The sequence below is a fragment of the Kwoniella dejecticola genome, chromosome 10, assembly GCF_000512565.2.
Source record: "Kwoniella dejecticola CBS 10117 chromosome 10, complete sequence".
Taxonomy (NCBI): domain Eukaryota; kingdom Fungi; phylum Basidiomycota; class Tremellomycetes; order Tremellales; family Cryptococcaceae; genus Kwoniella; species Kwoniella dejecticola.
The window spans coordinates 352,482-373,438 of record NC_089310.1 but is presented as its reverse complement, the minus strand read 5'-3'; the positions used below and the strand labels follow the sequence as shown (position 1 = coordinate 373,438).

At 48.1% G+C, this 20,957-nt stretch overlaps 8 protein-coding genes across 8 annotated transcripts; 6 read left to right on the top strand and 2 right to left on the bottom strand.

The window, feature by feature from the left end:
* Positions 1-122: 122 nt before the first annotated feature.
* On the top strand, positions 123-1,451 carry I303_107677 (uncharacterized protein; the record flags this gene model as incomplete). Its single annotated transcript, XM_018410950.1, has 2 exons — positions 123-1,048; positions 1,139-1,451. The coding sequence occupies 2 exons, from the start codon at positions 123-125 to the stop codon at positions 1,449-1,451; spliced, it is 1,239 nt and encodes a 412-aa protein (XP_018259618.1).
* Positions 1,452-1,909: 458 nt separating this feature from the next.
* Positions 1,910-2,501, top strand: I303_107676 (uncharacterized protein; the record flags this gene model as incomplete). The annotated part of the gene is made up of 2 exons (XM_018410949.1): positions 1,910-2,426; positions 2,491-2,501. 2 exons carry the CDS (start codon positions 1,910-1,912, stop codon positions 2,499-2,501), a joined length of 528 nt encoding a protein of 175 aa, XP_018259617.1.
* A 1,940-nt stretch (positions 2,502-4,441) lies between these two features.
* I303_107675 (uncharacterized protein) lies at positions 4,442-5,948 on the top strand (the record flags this gene model as incomplete). The annotated part of the gene is made up of 3 exons (XM_018410948.1): positions 4,442-4,608; positions 4,791-5,601; positions 5,676-5,948. 3 exons carry the CDS (start codon positions 4,442-4,444, stop codon positions 5,946-5,948), a joined length of 1,251 nt encoding a protein of 416 aa, XP_018259616.1.
* Positions 5,949-6,537: 589 nt separating this feature from the next.
* On the top strand, positions 6,538-9,727 carry I303_107674 (uncharacterized protein; the record flags this gene model as incomplete). Its single annotated transcript, XM_018410947.1, has 9 exons — positions 6,538-6,790; positions 6,851-7,021; positions 7,100-7,225; positions 7,286-8,104; positions 8,167-8,497; positions 8,578-8,935; positions 9,006-9,127; positions 9,233-9,578; positions 9,701-9,727. The coding sequence occupies 9 exons, from the start codon at positions 6,538-6,540 to the stop codon at positions 9,725-9,727; spliced, it is 2,553 nt and encodes an 850-aa protein (XP_018259615.1).
* A 376-nt stretch (positions 9,728-10,103) lies between these two features.
* Positions 10,104-13,116, bottom strand: I303_107673 (uncharacterized protein; the record flags this gene model as incomplete). The annotated part of the gene is made up of 8 exons (XM_018410946.1): positions 10,104-10,180; positions 10,283-11,474; positions 11,557-11,863; positions 11,933-12,052; positions 12,109-12,174; positions 12,249-12,391; positions 12,460-12,851; positions 12,942-13,116. The coding sequence occupies 8 exons, from the start codon at positions 13,114-13,116 to the stop codon at positions 10,104-10,106; spliced, it is 2,472 nt and encodes an 823-aa protein (XP_018259614.1).
* Positions 13,117-14,133: 1,017 nt separating this feature from the next.
* Positions 14,134-16,098, bottom strand: I303_107672 (uncharacterized protein; the record flags this gene model as incomplete). Its single annotated transcript, XM_018410945.1, has 2 exons — positions 14,134-15,079; positions 15,182-16,098. 2 exons carry the CDS (start codon positions 16,096-16,098, stop codon positions 14,134-14,136), a joined length of 1,863 nt encoding a protein of 620 aa, XP_018259613.1.
* A 2,899-nt stretch (positions 16,099-18,997) lies between these two features.
* Positions 18,998-20,375, top strand: I303_107671 (uncharacterized protein; the record flags this gene model as incomplete). Its single annotated transcript, XM_018410944.1, has 3 exons — positions 18,998-19,267; positions 19,374-20,099; positions 20,199-20,375. The coding sequence occupies 3 exons, from the start codon at positions 18,998-19,000 to the stop codon at positions 20,373-20,375; spliced, it is 1,173 nt and encodes a 390-aa protein (XP_018259612.1).
* Positions 20,376-20,438: 63 nt separating this feature from the next.
* Positions 20,439-20,907, top strand: I303_107670 (uncharacterized protein; the record flags this gene model as incomplete). Its single annotated transcript, XM_065969636.1, has 2 exons — positions 20,439-20,518; positions 20,664-20,907. The coding sequence occupies 2 exons, from the start codon at positions 20,439-20,441 to the stop codon at positions 20,905-20,907; spliced, it is 324 nt and encodes a 107-aa protein (XP_065825708.1).
* Between the last annotated feature and the right edge of the window lie 50 nt (positions 20,908-20,957).

Here is a 20,957-nt window from a genome sequence, read left to right as displayed (position 1 = left end):
CAGCTCGCGAATTCAATCGTAATCGCAAGACAGGCATAAAAGCACTTTTAAAAATCAACTCAATCGTTTCCCAACTTGCTTCGATCACTAGCGTACCATATACCATAGTCTCCTGACAGACAATGTCGCAGCCCTCCTCTCGTACCCGAGAGTCTTCTACAGCATCCTCATTCAATGGTTCATCGAGCACGGATGAACATCCTGAATCGTCCCGAGCATCATCTTCCTCATCGAGCACTTCGCCTCCACTTTCTTCGCAAGATGATCAAGGCAATGCAGATATAGATATGGACTCGCAACAGACAATCTCATCCTCGAAATTGTTCTCATCCCTATACAACAAGAAGGCTTCCTCCTCCTCCTCCTCTTCTTCTTCCTCCTCAAGCTCAAACAGCGGCGACAGCAGCGGCAGCAGTAACACCGACAATTCCAATAATCCACTACTACCATCTATACCGATAAATACAGCTTCGATCTTAGCATCAAAATACGATCCCTCTTTATCATACTTCCAATCTTCTTCTTCTTCTTCTTCCACAGACTCGACATATTCGACGCAAGAAACGTCCGTGGAAAAAGAAGTTCCTCGAATACCCGAGAAATGCTTTTCCTTCTGCACTCAGTCCGATGGCATTCGTCCGATGTGCCGCATGTTCTGTTTACGGAAAAGACCACCAATCATGACCCGTGAACAACAACTCAAGCGACTTCGTCCCCCAGCAATCACAAGATCCGCCGCCTCTATCGATGGAGCTAGTACCGCGGGTGTCGGCATCAGTTCTGGGTCGACGGAAGACGGTATACCGTGGTACAAGCGTCCATTCGAATCGTTGAGGAACGCTGTGACGCCCTACTCCTTTATCTATGTGAAAGGCACGCCGGACGGAGTGATCGGCCGGTATATGGAGGAACTAGAGTGGGATGATGGAGAGTACGATTTCGGAAATCTGTCGAGGAGCGTTATCAGCGGCTCGGCTGATGTCAAGGGTAAGAGGAGGAGAGAGGAAGGTGGAGAAGGTTGGGTCTTTCTAGACTGGGGAGAACATGGGTGAGTAGGAAGAAGTCTCTCGCGATCTCTTAATCCCCCTCTGATGATGTGAAACACCTAAGCTAAATCGTATGCTTGAATATGTGGTAGCTCGTTATTGCATTTACCATTCACAACGCTCTTCCACCCAATCCTCTCCATTCCTAATACCATCACCAACCTATTGACACCCTCGTATAATCTGTTGAAGCTATACGGAACCTCGTTCACCGATGGTGGACAACTGCGCTCGCTGGAAAAGTTCAACGAGGAGCTGAAAAAGGGCGGAGCAATAGATATGTTGAATAAGTTGAGTGGGTATTGGGAGAAGCGCGTCAAAGAGACTCGCGAGAAACGGGAAGAGATGATGAAGCAGTTGAAAGATGAGAGAAGTAGGGAAGTCGAGGGCGGTAAAGGGGAATAGAATGGATTCTCATTTGGTCGTGCCCATGAGCTATACATCCATTATCAGCATCTTTGCATAGTATACTCGTGTCCAAAGTCAGTTGATGCATGACATGTTTCATGGTGTATACCCCGTACACTTCGTCTCAGATAGCAGATAGCGGTCGAATCAGCCGCCCGACCATTGTCTAGCTACAATGGGTCTCTCGCATTATTTCTTCTTCCCTCGTCTCAAGGCGTAGAATGCAAGAAACGTCGAACCCAGAGAATACGCGGCATCCTTTCTGCCAGACTATCCTTTGTATCATCGCATCGGCACTACCGTGAGGTGAATCGACTACATATACTGTCACGTCCCGACGAACAGCCTCTGAGAAGTTATTCACAAACATCTCATATCCTTTACTACTCGAAAAACTCCCGACCAAGCGTTTTCACAGCAAAAACCGAACTGTATCTCTTTGAGCGCACTCTGACATGTCCTTGAACTTCTACAATCCTGTGAGATCCCTCAAAGAATCGCAAGCTACTCCAAGCTCACATGATGTGCAAAGCGAAAACAGCAGACTTCAGGAGATCAACGAATCTCTGAGAGCGACCTTGGCGTCCCTTAGGAATGACAAGTCGAGGCTTAGTGCCGATTTCGATCGAAGCATACAGACCATTGCCTCTCTATCCCAGCGGATCGACTCGTTGGAAAGGGATAAACGTATGCTGAAGAGTCGCGCTACTTTTATGAATCCAGATATTGCGTCTCTTGCAGCTGAAAACGATTTCCAACATCAGCTCATACAGGAATACGAGCAATATTTCAGGGAGAAGCAGTTGTTCGCTTCGAGTTGTCAGAATCTGACGCATACGCAGGATTGCTCAAAGCGTATTCGAGCTGAACTTGCGTTCATCCAGAAACGGCAACTGTATCTTGCTTCTCGCAAATACCTGCTGAAGACTTTGTTGGACCATGAGCTGAATACCTCAGATGGAGGGGATGCAGGTGAGCTGATTCGTCTGGAAATGACTCCTGGTTGTTCGGACAGCTGACAAGATTCGCTGTTCAGCCACGGTATGAGACGGGCACTGATATCGGACCTTTGTTATGATATGTAATGCATCCCTGCTTTGCAGACAGTCCTCATTATGGATGATCGTCTGTGCTGTGTCACCTCGTGATTTCGTACAGTACAGCTTCGGTCCAATGCAGATGAATTGCAGTCAGTCAGACGTCCACGATAGCCTGCAGGTACTATGGCCTGAATTCAGTTGTCGATGCTGTACCTCGCAAGAACCGACCATCTTCGATGACTCCGTCAGTGCGCAGGCGTCTGAGGTAGCCCGAACTCAGCGGCAAGGAATCTGCCGGGTTCCGTAGTGAATTGCTGCGAAGGTCGAGTTATGGGCGCCTCGTTGCAAGACACGCAAGAGATGCGTGACCATTTTGACGGATTTGAGTCTTGGTTTCGTTTCCCCTTTTCAGTGCCTTGCAAAGGCAATGGCTGATTCTTTGTACCGCGTGGACGGACTAACTGCTGTCTATGACTGCCTCTTGGAATTGATCTTCAAACATAGGCGAGAGTTACAAATGTCTCCTCACCAGGATCCGGTGGGCGGTAGCGACATTACAGATGTCTCATTGTGTGACTTACGCGTGCTGCTGGATCCAATCCCACTGGATCGGGCTATCGATGCGGCCACGGAAACAAAAAGTACAACTTAAAACCAAGTCATCTGACTTTTATCAGATTACTTAATCACCTAACCTACTCTTACACAAAAGCCAAGCCATGCGCAGTCGCGCAAATAGCTAAGAACTTGACTTTTTGTCTTTGAATTTGACGATCCAATGCGCAGTCGCAGTCGGTCTTTGAGTATGTCTTATGGGTTCTCTTTTACCATTATTATTGCGTTGACCGTTCCGCAGCAGGAACAATTACTGTATCGTATCGCGAATCTCCGCTCCGCTTCCCTACTTGATGGACATGGCTCGGTCCAGATTGGGCTCACCTCACGGCAGAACGCGAGTGCAAGTGTGAAATGCAAAAATGTCAAGAAAATAATGTCGGGGCTTTGATCCGGGATCAGTGATAACGTTAATACTCACTAAATGTATGACGTGATAAAATATCTACCTTTTCAACTGCCCAAGCGGAATGCGTATGAACGTATGAACGCCGTTCTGATCTATCCTTCAGCTTTGCAGGGTGGGTGACTTCCACCTTGCTTGTATATCCCATATGAGACTGACTGAAGGGCTGCGCATGAAAGTGATCGCCGGTCCAACGCGAACCTTCGACGGGAGTTTGAACTGCTACTTGAGAGACGATATGTCGTCATCTACTTTTCACCATTTCATAGGCAAGGACGAGAAGGAGAACGACAAAACGAGGCTTAATTGCGTAAGATGATTACGATAATCAACATACGCGGGTACGTCGCACATCATGGTCGTGTACTGCCATTTGACGTTCTGACATGCATCTCACGATCGATCTAGAGAGCAAGAACTGAAAAGCCAAGACAAAAGATGATTTAGCGTGTAGTCAGGGTACAGGTGGTGTCTGAAGATCACGATCAGAAAAATCCGTAGTACTTTTTACTCGTAACATGCCCTGAGATATGATGTACGCCGTGCGGGGAAAATGGGGAAGTGAATACCTCACCTAAGCACTAGACAGGAAGCATATGGCGTAAGAGAACAGGTTCAAGCCAAAGCCAAGAGATGAGGAAAAAGATGATGTGATTTCATTCGTAACTTCGTACATCGCGTTCTTCCAGTCTCTCTTGACTGGTTCTACGGTCCGATCTTTTTCCCCAATTTGGAATAACGTGCCGACCTGATGTTTCGTAGGGGTATGTAGATCGATCATACGAAAGATGTCGCCATATATAATTACTGGCTCTTACAGGATTCCTCGTCTTTTTCTTCTTTTCCCCTCTCACAATATATCATAACGATTTGCAAATACAGCGTAGAACCAAAACCGAAAGTCAACGACAGATACAAGTGCAAAAATGAAATTCACCACTCTATCTTCACTCCTCTTGCTTCCTGCAACCGCTTACGCACAGAGCTCCAGCGCATCGGCAGCAGCTAGTGGATCAGCTTCTGCTGCTGCGCCCTCGGCGTCGGCTGCTGGAAATAGTTCGGATTACTTGACCACTGTGTTGGGGGCTTTGACGTGAGTGATCTAGATCTGCAAAACAGATCATCCATCTGCTAGCGGAAAATGCCTCATATTCTCATGAAGTGCGACCGTCTCAATCCACAGCCCGCTCTTGACGCGTCGTACTCTGCACTCGTTCTCGCTCCGACAAGACACATTTCCTGATATATGACCACTGACCATTTTTTACATTACAGCGGAGCCGGTCTGACTTCGCTCGTCGGTGCCGCTCAAGGAATCGCCAACACCACCGAAGGACAAGCCCTCCTTGGCTCGCTCGCTAACGGTAATAAGACCGTTTTCGCTCCTTCCAACCAGGCTTTATCCAACATATCGCAAGATATCTTGGGTAACTCGGCCTTATTGACCCAGATCCTTTCGTACCACATCTTGAACAACACCTACACCGCTGCTGGAGTCGCCAACGCGCCCAACCACACCATCGCTCGATCTCTTCTCCGAGGCGGGAACTACACTTTGCCAGGCAACTTCTCGGCACCCTTGGTACTCACTAAGAACAGCACCAATGCTACCTCTTTCGAGATCGTTCAGACCGCTGCCAACATTTCCGCCGGTGGGAATGCCACTGCTGCGAACTTGCACGTCTACGTGATTGACCAGGTCTTGTCGTTGCCCCAATCCCTCACTGAGGCTCTTCCAGCTGTCGCTCCTCAATTGTTCGGCCTTGCTGGATCGATCCCTGGCTTAGCGGACAGCTTGGCCTCCGCCAATGGAATCACTATTTTCGCTCCGAGCGACTCAGCTATTGGAGCTATCCAATCTTCCCTGGGTCAACTCAACTCGACTCAGGTGACTGCTGTATTGTCGAACCACATCATCAACGGTACAGTCGTTTACTCGACTGGATTGGCTTCTGGTAATTACACATCGGCAGGTGGAGAGCCATTCACTTTCATCTCCAACTCCACTGGTGCTTTCGTCCAATCTGCCAACTCTACCGCTAAGATCGTCCAGAGCGATATAATTCTCAACAACGGTGTTGTACACGTAAGTGAAGTCTGATGAACAAAATTCAGTCGCAGTACTTCGGTGATGGCTGATTTTTTGGTTGCACATTGTAGTTGATCGACAATGTGCTTGTTAACACCGCTTCTAACCCTCAAGCCGCCGAATCAGCCTACTCTTCTGCCACTGCTGCTGCCGCTACTTCCACCGAAGCCGACACTCCGGTCACTGCCACCTCTCAAGCCACTGGCCCTTCTGCCTCTGCTAGTGGCTCCGGTGGTTCTTCAGCCGGATTCAAGGTCGCTCCGATCGCTTTCACTAACTCGATGATGGGCGGTATCGTAGCTGTTGTCGGCGCCATCGTTGGCGGTGCTTTCACCCTTTTCTAATTGATCCTACGGTGATTGATTGATCGATTGGTGAATTATCTGCAATGAGAAGAAAATGAGAAGAAACAGACTACAAGCGTGAGCGCGAAAATCCGTTATATATCAGCTATAATAGTTCTTGTTTCTTAGTCATAGAGCTTTGTCAGAGTGCTCAGTAGTGTACCGGAAATGAGATCGTCCTGAATAAGAAGCTTTTGGTATGCATACGTCTCAAAATACATATCAATGAACAAGTGAGACGTGAGACGGGACACAGGCAATATGCACAGTGTCTGCCCAGACTCTGCCACTGGATCACCTCCACCGTTACTCTTGGCTTGAGCGGAAGCAAATTGACCTAGCAAGATCGGGGAATTCGCATGTGGCACCGATGGACTGATTGATTCATCATGACGATTCAACCTCAAAGATCAGATCAATTCCAGTAAATCGCCTCAAACAGACGAGTGACTTTGCCAGTGCGAAACCTCTTGCCTTGACTGAAAACACCTACGCCGGATCACTGAGAGCTCAAGCGTCCAGCAGGTAGTCGGTCGAACCGCGAGGCGAGAACAGTGTAAATATCAGGACTAGGTCAAGTCATAGGACTATGTCAGGCTTCTTCGGCTTCGATACCTCTCTACCGGGGCGAGGTGCTGCTGGACAAGGTCAGGGAAGAAATCAGCAGCAGAACACCTCGGGGTTCCCAGCATCGGCAGCCGATGATGCGTTCGCGCTTGGCGGTGCAGGCGAAGAGGAGGATTTGGCGGTATACACATGGGGAGAAGGTATGGGAGGTGGATTGATGGAAGGTGGTGATGAAATGAACGATGAGACTTTTGGAGATGATTTGGGAGCAGTCAGTAAGTTCAATTCTCCTAACAAAATCATGAATGCAGTATTCTGACTTTTGCTGGTTTCAGGCAATAACTTCCAATTCTCCGCCCAAACGGCTGCTCAACCTTCAAAAGGATACGGTCATGGTCAAACTACGGGAAAGATAGCTTCGACGCAATCTAGATATAAGCCCAAGGCAGCTTATGATCCGTTTGCCTTTTCGGAAGATGATTTCTATTCCTCTAGACCTTCCAAAAGTCAGTCTTCTTCTCCCTCAGCATTCCGCGATGTAAATATGGCCATGAGACAAGGCTGATTTGCTTGTGCCGAGACAGAAACAACCACTACTAAGGCTCCTGCTCGACCCAAGCCCAATACCGCCCACTCAGGTTCTGTCGAGACTTCATGGAATAACAAACCCGCTGTATCAAGTCCTGCATGGGGCACTGCACCCAGCTCGAGTGAGCTTTCCTCCTTCTTTGACCCCTCTGCCGTTAGCTAATTGCGTCTTTGTTGGGTAGTGACAAAACCTACTCCACCTCCATCAGCCTCTTTCCCCTCTCAATCTCAGGCTCCACCTGCTCCGGGTCATATCAAATCGCTCGAAGAGATCGAGGCGGAGATGGCCCAAATGGCTATTCCTAGTACATCGTCGGCCCCACCGACACAGCAAAAGGTGTTCTCCCTCGAAGAGATAGAAAAACAAATGATGGAGCAGAATGTCGAGCCTGCTCGTCAAGCTACGCCTCAACAACCTTTGCCGCCCAGAGAAGCGACCCCAACTCAGGTCCCAGGTTTAGCGGCATCCGGATATTCTTCTCAACAAGCTCTCCTGGATAGCATGTTCCCTGAACTGGGCAAAGCTGCGCAGCCTTTACCCCAAGGTGGATCGGGACAAGGGACACCCTCTTTCGCTCCTGATCAAGCTGGACCTCCTCAACCCCCACGACCGTCTCCAGAGGAACTGGCCAGGATGGAGGAACTGCACAAGAGGATAACGGCTAAGATTGAATCGATGGCCAAATACAACAATCTGATGGGTTCTTCAGATAAAGACTTTATCACTCGTATACAGCTCTCGCAACTTGCCACAGCGGACCCGTACACCTCGGATTTCTACGCTCAGGTCTTTTCGGCGCTCAAGAGAAGTAGGATGATGGCTGAAGGTCAAGGAGAGAACCCCACTGTAGTTCAACTCAGTGCTGGACTGGGATTGGGGGTTGGAGGACCAGTGGGGAACAGGTTCGGTAAAATGGGTCAGAACACCATGACCAAGCTGTCTACTCAAGTCAAGAAGCTCGTCGAGAACAGAGCTCAGCACCAGAAGGTGGCCAATACAGGTAAGCGCACCCCGTCTCTTTCAATTTGGCTGATGCACGAGCTGATGAATTTGATACTATAGCTGCTTTACAAGGTGCTCTCGGAAGGGTGACCAGAGGAAATGCGGCTGCGCCTCGACCGGTCTTGGCTATTCCAACAAGCAACAAACCTGAAAACAGACCCGCGTCCCATTTGAACGAGCAAACAGGTATACACCGTGCGGCTTTGACCAAGAAACAAATCATGTTCGCCCTTGAGGAGCTGTACGATGCAATCTTGGAGCTAGAACAGATGAGAAGAGATGCTCCGCCCCCGACGGCAATGGAAGAGATAGAAGTCTGGCATAGCAGATGTCAAAGTAAGGTCGACAACATATGGAGGAGGTTGATGGTTATGGAGCCCCTTGATATCAGGTGAGTCTACCTTTCCTCTCCTTGCTGCTCGGCAATGGCCTATTGAGCCAATTAGCTGATCATCCTGCTGGACCGTATAGTAACCCTCACCCATTTATCTCCTTGATCAATCCTGTCAAAGGGCAAAAGCTCTTCCCTAGATTACTTCGACACCTCCCGCAAAATCAGACGATCACCCTCTTGTCTCTGCTTATTGCGACTTACACTCAATTAGACGTAGTCGCCAGAGCTCCACCACCGCCCGTCGCCGACTCTTCGCTGTTGACCAGAGCGGACAGGCTTGATCGAGCGAAGAGGGAAGTTGAGACGGACAACTTTTTGCAATTCGTCATTCCGGGTGTGGACATGATCATCAACCGATGTGGTCTGGGCCTCGTAGCTGGGGTGTTGGCTATTTCAGCTCAACGATCCGAAGTCTGGAGAGTCGCTTCAACCAGAGTAAGCTACAAAACTTTAGATTATACCGAATCGTCTGTTGAAAGACTGATATACGTCTTTGCCATTTCAGCCTGGAGTTGCGCTGTATACGGCTCTCTTGTCGAAAGCGCAAAGCGTCATCAGAGCTCCTGTACCTGATCCGATGAATCCTCAGCAGAATCAACAAGTGGATCCGGCAGAACTTGACCAATGGTGAGTCCCTCCTTCTGATTCCATATCCTGCCATCTCGGCGGCATTCCAGATTGCACATTGAAGTTGAAATTGAAAAGCTGATTGCTGAATCGTGCGTGATTCAGGTCCAAGACATTCACTTATTTCCTACACGTCCTTTTGCCTCACTTACCAGACCTCTTCCCCTCTTCCCTCGCCCAAAAAGCCGCCTTTGGACCGGGAGCATACTTGCTAGGCGGCGATAATCCCCTGGCGGAACGAGAGGGCTTGGAGATGGAAAAGAGGGAAGCGGAAGTATGGGGATTTGTAGCTGTCTTAGCTGTGAATGCTCAAGAGGAAGATCAAACCGCTCTTGTGGGTGCGCTGAGAGAGAAGATCCTACATACCGTCCAAGCTGCTAGACACCCGTCAACGAGCAAAGAAAGGGCAGAGATGAAGTTGAGGAACGTTAATATGTTCTTGAATGGTTTGGTGAGTCCGCGTACCCTTCCGATTATTCATGTTTTACGGTTTGCCCTTGAGGTTGTCGACTATTCTTGTTTTGTCAAATACAAAGCGCAAAGTACAAAGGCTAATCTTATGCGACTTTTCAGGGCTTGGACGCTTCGATGATTGAGTAAATATCGATCCATGACCAATTGTCAAAAGAAGAGAGCAAAGATAGTGAAAGAAAGGGATTCGAAAAAGACCAAATCGTTTTTGTGGGTCTTCGAAGCATCAGCTGGGAATGAGCTAGAAATGATAATGTACAACACTCTACAATACAACTTGGAGATACGATACCTACCTAGCTTACATGCATAGCATTATTGATCATGAATGCATAGAGCGATATTCTGATATCTTGATATATTCGATGTACTGAGATATTGATAATATAGATTGTTTAACCATTGTCCGTTAAGCTGTTACGCTGATTTTATACTTGTACACCAACCTCTCTTGGACTATACGAGTATAGAAGAAACGATAAAAATGCCCAGTCCATTCATCCATTCACATATACCTCCATCCTGATCCGACCGAAGATGCGGATTTGCCGGATTTGTTCGACACCCCAGAATCAGGGCGATCTATTGTCAGACAGGCAAAGCAAGCAAGACGCCTCCATGATCAGCTCACTCAGATTTCGAGAACCGAGAACCTAGAGACGATAGATGATCAGAAAGACTTACTTCCAGAACCCAGTCCCAATCCCAAGAATCTCCTTGTCGGGGGTCTGAACTCGTCATCCTCATCGAAACCAGGATCATCTTTGTCTTTCGCTATCTTCGAACCATTCGCTTCCCATTGAAAATTGTTATCTTGCATCGGACTTCCAAGAGCCACACCCACTCCACTCAAATTATCATCCATCCCTTCCTCCGCCGGGTACTGCGTATTGCGCTGTGAATTCGAACCAGGTGGGAATTTCGCATACATGCTCAAGATTCCATTCTCAGCTTCGTTATCACCTTCACCCTCGCCCTCGCCTTCGGTGTATTCGGTGAAAGTGGTGAAATTGGTTTTCTCAGTCTTTAGAGAATTACTCGTACTTTTCCTCTTATTACTGTCCAAAGATTGTTTCCTCCGACCGAATCTCGCTCCGCCAAGCGGGTGAGTCTGACTCTGATTCGGATTCTGATTCGCATTTGCTCTCTGCGAAGTTGATCTAGATAACTCTGCTAAAGGCGAGGCCGTCTTTCCTGATAAAGCAGCTACAAAGGGAGATAGCGTCTCTCTTCGAATAGAGCCTAACATAGAATTACTCCTTTGTTCACTTGCATTCGCCTTTACCGCTTGCAGGTTGTCGGACATCGATCGTACAGGAGCGGAGGGCGGAATTCTTGGTCCCGCTTTCGGCTTCTCAGACGATTTTTGAGGATTGAGAGGACGGACTTGGCTAGAAGTGGGAGCAAGAGAAGGCAGGTAATCTTCGGAATCTTTCCGTTGTATAGGAACAATGATAGGCTGGGGATTACTGATATTCAAGCCGCTGATACTCTTCTTAGGCAGGTGAGGGTGAACTGCATGGTGTTCCGCTGCATCGCGATCTGCTATAGTTTCCCGCTCGTTCTGCTGATTATTATGCTTTGACCGACTGAAACGGCTGTTATTGATCTTCAAGAAGGAGTTGGTATTATCGGAAATGACGGAAGAAGTGGTATGATTCTGTATGAAGGACCGTAACGACGGAGTAGGAGAGGCGAAATTGAACAGTCTCGAAGTTGTCGGTCTTCGTGGTGCTGGATTTGGCGTCGGTATGGGATGTTGATTTTGCAGTGAGTTCGCCATGGTACCTTGAGGGTGTCTTGGCGAAGGCAAAGGATGGAAAGGATGCGCTGGATTAGGGGATGGGGAAGGTCCTCGCGAGGAGAATCGGAAGAACTGAAAAAATCAACCACCGTTAACGCCGATCAAACTGTACATCTTTCTTGCATGTATTTCTGGTGCAAGGCGGGGAGCTTACTGTAGTCTGCGCTTTCTCGTTGTCGGAGGGATCGATACCCCTCGATTCGGTCTCCTCATTGATCCGCTGCTCTTTGCGTTTTCGCAGCCATGCAAAAATCCATGTGACTAGAAATGCCGCCACAACAATCGAAGCGGCGATGACGATTCCCGCGATGGCGCCGCCGGACAATGAAGTGGGTATACCCGATTGGGCACCCGCAGAGGAGGTTGAGGAAGGGTAATAAGACGAAACTTCGACTTGACCGTTTGTTTCCGAAGCGGGAGGCGAGGGGGACGGGGAGGGAAGCGTATTCGTCAACGGTGTTCTTTGTTATACTCAAGCGTTTAGCACCAAACCGTATTCACTGTGATCGAAAGCAATACTTGAGACTCACAAGCCTGACATGCTGAGCAGACGATCAAAACTCAGCCGTTTACCCTCTTCGATATTCCGAAGCATAATTGAATGATTCGTGTCCGCCAAATTCGAAGTATGGTACAGAACTGAGTTATACCTGTTTCGAACCCATCAGCCGCTTTCGTATTTTGGAATAGCCTTGGATCTACTGACACTCTGGGTCCACCTGAAGCGTCGAATATGCCGTGAGTCACATTATCCAGTATGACCTCGTAAGACCTATAACAGGAGCTCCAATAATCAGAACATCGCAATCCGCTTGACCGATCTACATCGGGAGGCTCCATACTCACCCCGACCGATCTCCGACTATACCATGAACCCATACCGCTGATCCCTTGAAGAAGATCTGATTCGCTGCGTCTGGCTGTTCAGTCCAAGATATCGAGCCATTGTAATCCCTCGACGAGGTAGGTACTTCAGCCTGATACTGGTCCTGCTCATAATCCAATGTCATCAGCTTTGATGATCTGTCGTGCAAGCTTGACTGATATTGTGGCTGACCAAATCAATGTAATTCGATGCATCCTTCTCAAGCATATTCCATCCGGGCGTCAGGTACACTTTCCAATCTCTCCAAGCTGTATCGTCGATCGTCTCGTTCTTTGTCTGAGCATTCACAGCGTATCCAAGATTACACGTTGCTCCATTGATCCTTATCCAATCCATTGGCACTGTGTTGTTCGCACTCGTACTCGTACCGCCGCCTGTGCTTGACGAGGCATTCGACTGAATAATGTCCAGCTCGAAAGTGTGTTGAGCCAAAGGCAAGTTACGTATCGATGTTGAAGTGGCATTTTGCGATGAAGTGGGGAGAGAGCCGTTCACTTTGATTGATGGTTTAAAAGATGATATGTTTGGGGAATTGTATGAAATGTCAAAACTTATTCCCGTCCCTATACATTACACAAAAAATAATCAAGTCAGAGTGAGAGACTCCCTCTCAACTTCGAATCTGAGATCTAAGCTACGAGAGATGAACGTACCAGTACAATTGACCGACACGCTCGTTCCTGCTCTCTGAGTGATCATGCCGCTCTCTGTCCCATTATAATCCCTCCCTGAGAAATCTGCGCCCGTCTGAAAACCCTGCGTCACATCGCATGCTTTACAGGGCTGATATCGGAACAATGGAGAGCTGGCCGAAATGAAAGTGTTCATCCTCCTTGCGGTCTCCTCTACGACCTGAGGGAAAGTCGATGGCTAGTCGTTTTCTTTGTGGAGATATGATGATGGAGTCAAGCTGGATCGACTTCCACCTCTGTTTCTTCGGTCGATCTGATGTGCAATATGCTTTATTATACGAGTAGTAGTGAGAACCCCAGCAAGCTGTCGTATGCAGGCTGTTAACTGTTCAGGTCCGTGTCTCTGGTTGGAAATGACAGCTGTGTCGATTGGTAAATTAATGAGCGTCGGGGCGAGATGCTCAGGTCAATTGGAACGAGTGAATGGAATAGTCAGTAAGTCGTTGGTAATGCCTAGCGGTCGATGGGAAAGATGAAGCTTGATTGGGCTTCATCAAAGGAGTTATGGGTAAAAGTATACAAAGGTATACTCTCGCATTGCAGTATTTTACCATGCATGGTGCCAGCTAGTCACGTCTCTCACATGGTGGGTGTGGGTTCTATCGGAGGGATCAGCGCAGCGCAAGTCAGACAGTAAAATCAGCTTGACAACCACCGTTTAAAGTAAACAAGTAAGACAGCAAAAACACAGCAAAGGCCTGTCTACAGCCCTCTTAGTGTGTATAGGTACAACCTATGCACTCATTGTCAAGTTGAATGATGGAATATGGAATTGATCGCATCAAAGGAACATTTATTCTCAGGGCAAAATGACGCATTGATCGTCTTCCTTCATTTTTAGGTTCATGTTTCACAGCTTGGAACTAAAGTGTCTGCTATGATACTGTATCATCCGCAACTCAAGTTCAAACAAGCTTCAAACGCTCGCACGAGCACGAGCACGATTGATTGATTGACCCCTTGAACCGCTTGTCTGCGGATGCGCGTACAATAGGGACAGGACGCACCTGTGTCCGTTTTCATTCGACTTCTTGAAAACTGAAAGAAGTGTGTTGCATACAACTCGACAATGTATACAAAATGTCACTGTCCGTACAGAATATTTGCGTAACGTACATATATTTCGGTAGACAAAGAGATACCAAGGAAAGATTCACAAAACCTTTCTCAACCTATCTCTTATACTACCTTTATTGATCGACATGGACTTCTTCAGCGTCGTCTCTGCATCCGCACCTCCCAACCAAGAGCTCTTCTCTTCCGACGGAGAAGAGACTCTAGCTGCAGCCGTATGTTTGGCCAGGATTACAGTATCCAAAGACTGCTTTGACTCGCTCGGAGACGGAAAGCTCTGTACGGAAAGGTCGGATTCGGTGGATACCGTACTTGAAAAGCTTGTTCTGTCGAGCAGAGGCGCAGGTGGGGTGAGGATCATTGGGCTTGATGCTGATCCGCTACTTCCTGGGGTACCAACACTAGGTGGTGTAGTTGAAAGTGGTGGTGCTGGTGGAGTAGCGATGATTCCTAGACCGTTGACTTCCTTGTCCTTCTCTTTCTCCTTTTGTTTATCTTTCCCTTTGGGTTGAGGCGCAATCCCACTGGAGTAATATCCCGGAAAAGGGATCGGAGGCGGATTCTGCCGAGGCATCTTGGCTGAAGAACCCGATCCGAAACTCTTGACTGATGCAGGTGCGGTAGAAGGCCTAATTCGACTTTTCTTGATTTTACCGTTCCCAGTGACAGTGGTAGTAGATGTGAATGTGATCGCATCTTCGTCAACGTTGGAAGGTGGTAGATCGGCGATTGGGTCTGCTGAGAGGGATTTCAAGCTTGAAGACGGAGAAGAACAGTGTGTACTTGCTGGTCGGACGAGGTTGGTCATTGGGTATCTGAAATGCGGTATCTCGTTCGCCAGAGCAGGTACAGTCGCTGCTGCACTCGAAGCCGTAGTAGAGGCTGATCCGGAAGAGGAAGATGCAGGATTGAACCACACAGAGAGATTCAACATATCGCCGTTGGGTGCTGATTTAGGAAAGAAAAGAGATACTGGTAAATTGCCATCGCTCATTGAGATCGGTTCCATAGCTCCGGGCGGGTACCTACACAGCCATGGACTCGTATGTAAGCAAGTGCTCACGCTCGACCAACAGACACAATCTTTTCATCGAAGAAGAGAATGACAATGACGATGGAATACTCACGGCCAAGGCATTTTCCCATTTTTCAATCTACCCAATTCATCAATGACCGTCATTTCGCTCTCCGTCATCTGGATCTTCCAAAGGACCACATTGGACCATAACTCCGGATCTTTACCTGCTGCGCGCAGTAATTCAGCTTTAAGCTCGTCGACCGTCGTATGCGGATCGATGTCGACTACGAGTGGAGGCGCGGTCGACCGAAGGGCAGATGGTCCAGCTGCGCAGGAAGCAGATTGAGGAGGTTGAGCGAAGTAAGCTCGAAGTGTCAAGGGAATCGTTGTGGCAGGCGTAGTCGCATCGGCTGGCGAGTCAGAAAGAGGTCGAGCGATGATAGATATGATTTCTTGATTGGTATTGACGCCTTCCGGGAACCAGTCCTTCACCTTCAATTCTTCCCCATCATCTAAAACGACGTCTTGCTGTGTCGGACCGAGACTCAAGGGTAATTCCGCTGCATCGTCCAAGTTGAATGCGGGGAACTGGGATAATAGATGAACGGATTTACCGTATCTCTCTTTGTATGCTCTAGCCTGTTGAAAAGCCTGTTGCGGTATGGACACCTTGAATAATCCTATACACTCTTGTCCTACGACCTTGCCTGCCTCCCTTCTAATGGCTGCTATTCCTTCGTCGGGATTCACCGAGATGGGAAACAAGTATTTGGAGCTCTTGTCCCCCCCGAAACCCGAAGGCAGGGGGTCGATGGCTACTTTCAGGCTGATGTTCGGACTAAGAAAGGTAGGCGAAGCTCCCAGAGCAGGCGAAGCCAAAGGGGTGTGTCTCCCTGAGGCTCGACTTATCGTGGAAGTGATCTGGGGACTGATCTGTGAGGAAGAGGAGGAAGAGACGTCGGCTGATGGGTTTGGTGAACCGACTGAAGCGGTGTTTTGTCGAGCCCGTCTATTGAATATACCCATACTGCGGACGACAAGAGTACGATATGGTGCTTTCGCAAGAGGGAGTGGAGCAGGTGTAGTGCGATCTAGTCGTCAGGAGTCTTGTCAGTGTGTAAGTCTTGATGAACGCCGAGTATCTCTTCTTGCTTGCGATGTGTGTTCGTCAGGGAGGTGGTTGCGAAAAAAGAGCGGAAAGATGTACAGTAAGCTATGGTATATGAGATGCTAAATTCAGAAGTAGGGAGAAGACGATCATTCAAGCATTGCACGAATTAGTAATGAGAATACAATTATAGCAGAGTCATAGTACGAGTAAGAGTGTAATTCTTCGCTTGGTCATGATATGATGGCCACCGCCCGAATTTGGGCGTCAGTGCATTTACGTTATCTGATCGTCATCCCTCGATCACCTTCCGGCTTAACTCGTAATTCTCGTAATGTATCCCGATTTCTTTTCTCAAAGAGGTAAGTGAACCTGCTTTTCAGGCTGAGCCTGAGGTCACGACGTGAGATCCTGTTTTTGTTTTTGGGTGATTTGCGATCAAATGCCGTATAATCGGTTTCAACCTGAGCCTAAACCTGAACCTGAACCTGAACCTGAACCTGGACCGTCATGCCCTTTCTTTGTTTCTGCTTTCGTGCGAGACAGACCCCACAATCCACAATCTCTGTCGATCATTTCGTTGCTTTGCATTTTCCCAAATAGTCGTGCTCATGGTTACACAAGGTAAATGGCCAGGCCAGCACTCGTGAGTCCGGTCGACATGAGAAGATGACCGTACCTCAAAGGACTTCCTTTCCGCCTTTCCGTATTTAGGCTGTACCTTTACATGCTGTTTCCCTGATCATGTCACGTCCAGCGTCCAATATATCAGGAGGCGCTCAGGTAGTTTAGACATACGTATAAACGTATAGACGTATAGACAAATGTCATGATATGCATCGTAATAATTCTCGTCACTGGGCATTTTAGGCGTTGGACTCGTACTACCGTCATATAGTACTGAACCATGGCTGCTGGGATCCAGCTGCATTTGAGCTCTCTCTCATACAATATTGCGAGTATTCTAGAGTCCGCACGATATACCGGTTTCTGAAATTGAGAGTAACAGGGTACAATGCCTTCTTTCACTTGCCTGAGATCAAGTAAGACGAATAGGGGTAACGCACGATCATTGGATGAATGGACCAATGAGCTCCTGCCGTTGGAAGTGATCGACGTTTTGGATTGTCTGAGACCAGATAACAAATACTACAAGCATTCGAGCTGAATAACAATCAATCCAAGTATGCGCAGACATCATGATAGGGTTCACTGCTCGGGCATGTTTCTTAATTAGGTGATCGACAGGGTAAATTTACGGGATCTTCAGGACACCGAGGAACAAAGAGACGGCCATCCGGCTTAGGCACATGCGGAACCTTATTAAGCTGGAAAAGGTAATTTAAGGACAGCTCTCCTGCGCAAAAAGCAAAACGAGCGGCTACTAAGCGTGCACTTCGCATTCGAGTAACCCTCGTGGCGTTTCGACGTACTATCACGCCTGCCTTTATTTACGCAGACGACTCTCATGGCTTTATCATCTACCGCTCAGACGACACGTCCGGGATGATACTGCCGTCGGATTTGATTGAATAAAGCTTGACTCCATTGACAGACGCACAACTCCAGACAACTCCTACTCTCACGAAGCCGGAATGATCGACGTCGTATAATTATTCAGTTCGAAATGCTCGATACTAGTAGACCTGCGTCTGACGCCATGCTACGTCAGATCAAGGAGTCTATTTTGAACATGCATCTATCTCTTCTAAGCGAACTTCGGAGTCCACTCAAAGTGTTTGCAGATCTTCGGCATGGCTCAACGCCTCCATACGTGTTTCCATCGTGTGGAGGGTTGTCGATCCTTCTCAAGGCTGGCCGGTCTCAGGGTAAGCCAAGCCATGGCGTTCTGATTGATGTCAGAGGGGTTGATGCCTGTTTCGGAATTGGCGAACAAGCATCCTGATCGTCTTTCTTGGTCGTGTGCTACTTACTACTAGATCTGTCGGCATAAGGAAGTGACAGGACAGGTCGTTTTGATTTAAGCGAAGTTGGCGCATGAACATATATAGTATGGTCACCACTCAGAACGTCTTTTTTCTCTGACGCTTTCGTGCACTCTGCGGCTGGATATCAAATATCCTGAAGACTTTTTGCATTACGCATGAGATACACGCTCGGAAACCCCTTAGGGATGAGATTATGCCAATTCTCTGGCACTCATTTACGATGCAATAACTTCTGTGAATTGTTGGCTGCGAGGATCCAGTGGCAGGAGCAAGAGTATCCTCCTGCAGGCTGAACTCCTTGACACAATGGTGCCAACCCGAGCGTTTTTAGTGCTTGAAGATAGGCATGTTCAAAAAAAATCACTTTAGAGTGCCGACTTGGTGTGCAAGCTTGGCTTCACCTGAACGGAATCTTCCTACCGATCTGTTCCAAATGCCCATCGAGCCTGAGTCGGCAAACGGCCTCAATCTGCTCAGTGAGCTTTGATGCAGACACAGTACATTGATACATCATGCTTGATCGCAAATAAAGTATCAAGCGGGGATCGACACGGTTAATAACCTTGAACGGTGCCTGACAACGCTCGGATCCTACGTTTGATCGGAGCCGATTGATCTACTTTGCTAGTAAATCTCGACTCGTAATCTATCAAGTTTGCAATCTATACAAAATCTCATCTGACCTTCGAACTGCCTGATTCCAATATGTCACCACATATACAGGCGTCAGCACCTCATCTCGCTGGTCCAGCCACGATTGTTCGCCGCTTTCCCTTGACCTGACATCTCCCATTGTCATCCGAAAAGCCTATTTCGTTAACGATAGTACACCTCAACACCGCGTTACTCATTGTACCATCGCTTCGGCATGGATGAATTGCAAGACATCTTTGTTCCTTCTCTCACACCTCATGAGGCTGTTATCGACCCTGGGACTCGGTCATTGCCCATCGCCGATATCTCTTTATGGCCCTTAGGAGCCATACCAACTGTATTCACTTTCCCAGGTCGGCTGGACGAGGAGAGACTCACGAGAGCTATAAGCTTGTTGAGCTCTATATACCCGTCTATATGTGGACGATATGAAAGACATGCGAGCGTGAACGCGGATTCCGCTGATGGGGGATATGACTTCTCGGTAAGTTTCTGACTGCTCGCTTCCCTTCCTTGTTGCTTGCCAACGATAGCGGACTTACATGATGCTGACTGACACTATAAACATACGTACGGATCGGACTTGACAGTTCAATCTCACCCAATCACCGATCCCATTTGCAATCCAACGGCCTATTTCCTCCGAAGTCGAAGTCGAAGTCGAAGTCAACGACTCGTATTTTCCCTTTCCCGATAACTCTGTCGTCCAACATTCCCTCGAGCCATATATTCCTCCCCTAAACCCCCAATTCGGTGTCGCGAATTCCGGCGCACCGCTATTCGCTGTACGCCTGACATACCTTCCCGGACCAGCTGGGGGTTGTGTACTAGGAACGAATTGGGGTCATGTGCTTGGTGATGGTCAAGCGTGTTTGAATGCTCATAAATGGTTAGAATCTTTCTATCTTCATGGCGAATCAGCTCTCCAGGAAGACGTACGGTTGAGGTTGAGAAATGGATTGGAGATCCCAAGCTATCTTCCTCATGTGTTATTGCCGCCTCACGACCCCTCTTTGGGCCCGAGCCTCAGAAGCAAAGAAGTGGAAGGAGTAGATGTCACTGAGATGATGGACCGATATACCAAGGCGGGAGAAGATACGGCGAAGATCAGTGTTATATTTACCCAGTATGAGATCGATGAGCTCCGGGCGAAGGTGCTCGATCTTGAAGAAGCGGGTGCAGACACACATCCGGAAGGACAAGTGGGAGGCAAGACCAAGATCAAGTTGAGCGATCAAGATCTCTTAAGTGGATGGTGGGTCGACTTACATCGAAGAGCCGGTATGCGTGTCGACGAAGCTACTTACACTTGTAATGTGAGTTTGAGTTTTCGTCTTATCATCAATCTCCTTCTTCTAATACCAAAACGTCTTCAAGGGTATAATTTATGTACTGACGATGACAAATGTGACCAGTACCGAACCTTCTGCAGAGATCACCCAGCATTCCCCGCGAACTTGTCATCGCTAGTTGCCAATGTCGCTCAAATGCGTCATTTCGAACTACCCCCTGCGCCCACTGAGCAAGATTCGACCCCAAGCTCACCGGGATATCGCGCGATATTCGATATCGCCCGATGCATTCGAGAATAAATATCGATCTTACAAAAAGACCCAGATGTCCTGTTACCGTTTCTGGCGAACCAGGCTTATCATATGCGGAAAGCGGCTGAAGAGGGCAAAGGTCAAGTATTGGTTCCGGAAGAAGGAGATTGTTTCATCAATTCCAATATCAAGTGAGTGAGGGAAAGAAGACTACTAGACAAAACTACAACGGTGGTAATGCATGGGCAAGCACTTGATCCATTGTATGTCTGTATCGGTGTCTGTATTGGAGTTTGAAATTGAGTCTGTGCTGACTACTTTGTATGGCGCGATCAGGATGAAATGGCAGATTCCGTTTGGATACCCACCGAATCAAGTCTCTTTCCATACGGCCTTTTCAATGACCAGATTCTTGCGTGTCTTCCCGGCGAACCCTGCCTCAATTCTACCTAGCGGACATTCAGTCTCTGATCGTGATTCTCCTGTCGATAGAGTAGAGATGGTGTTCAGCGTTCCGAAAGCTGCAGAGGACGTCTTCTATCGTTTGGTGGAGCGTGATAAGGTGGACTGGAAGAGCTAGAATACAATATAATTTCTAACACATTGCGGCCTGTAGTATGGTGCAAATCA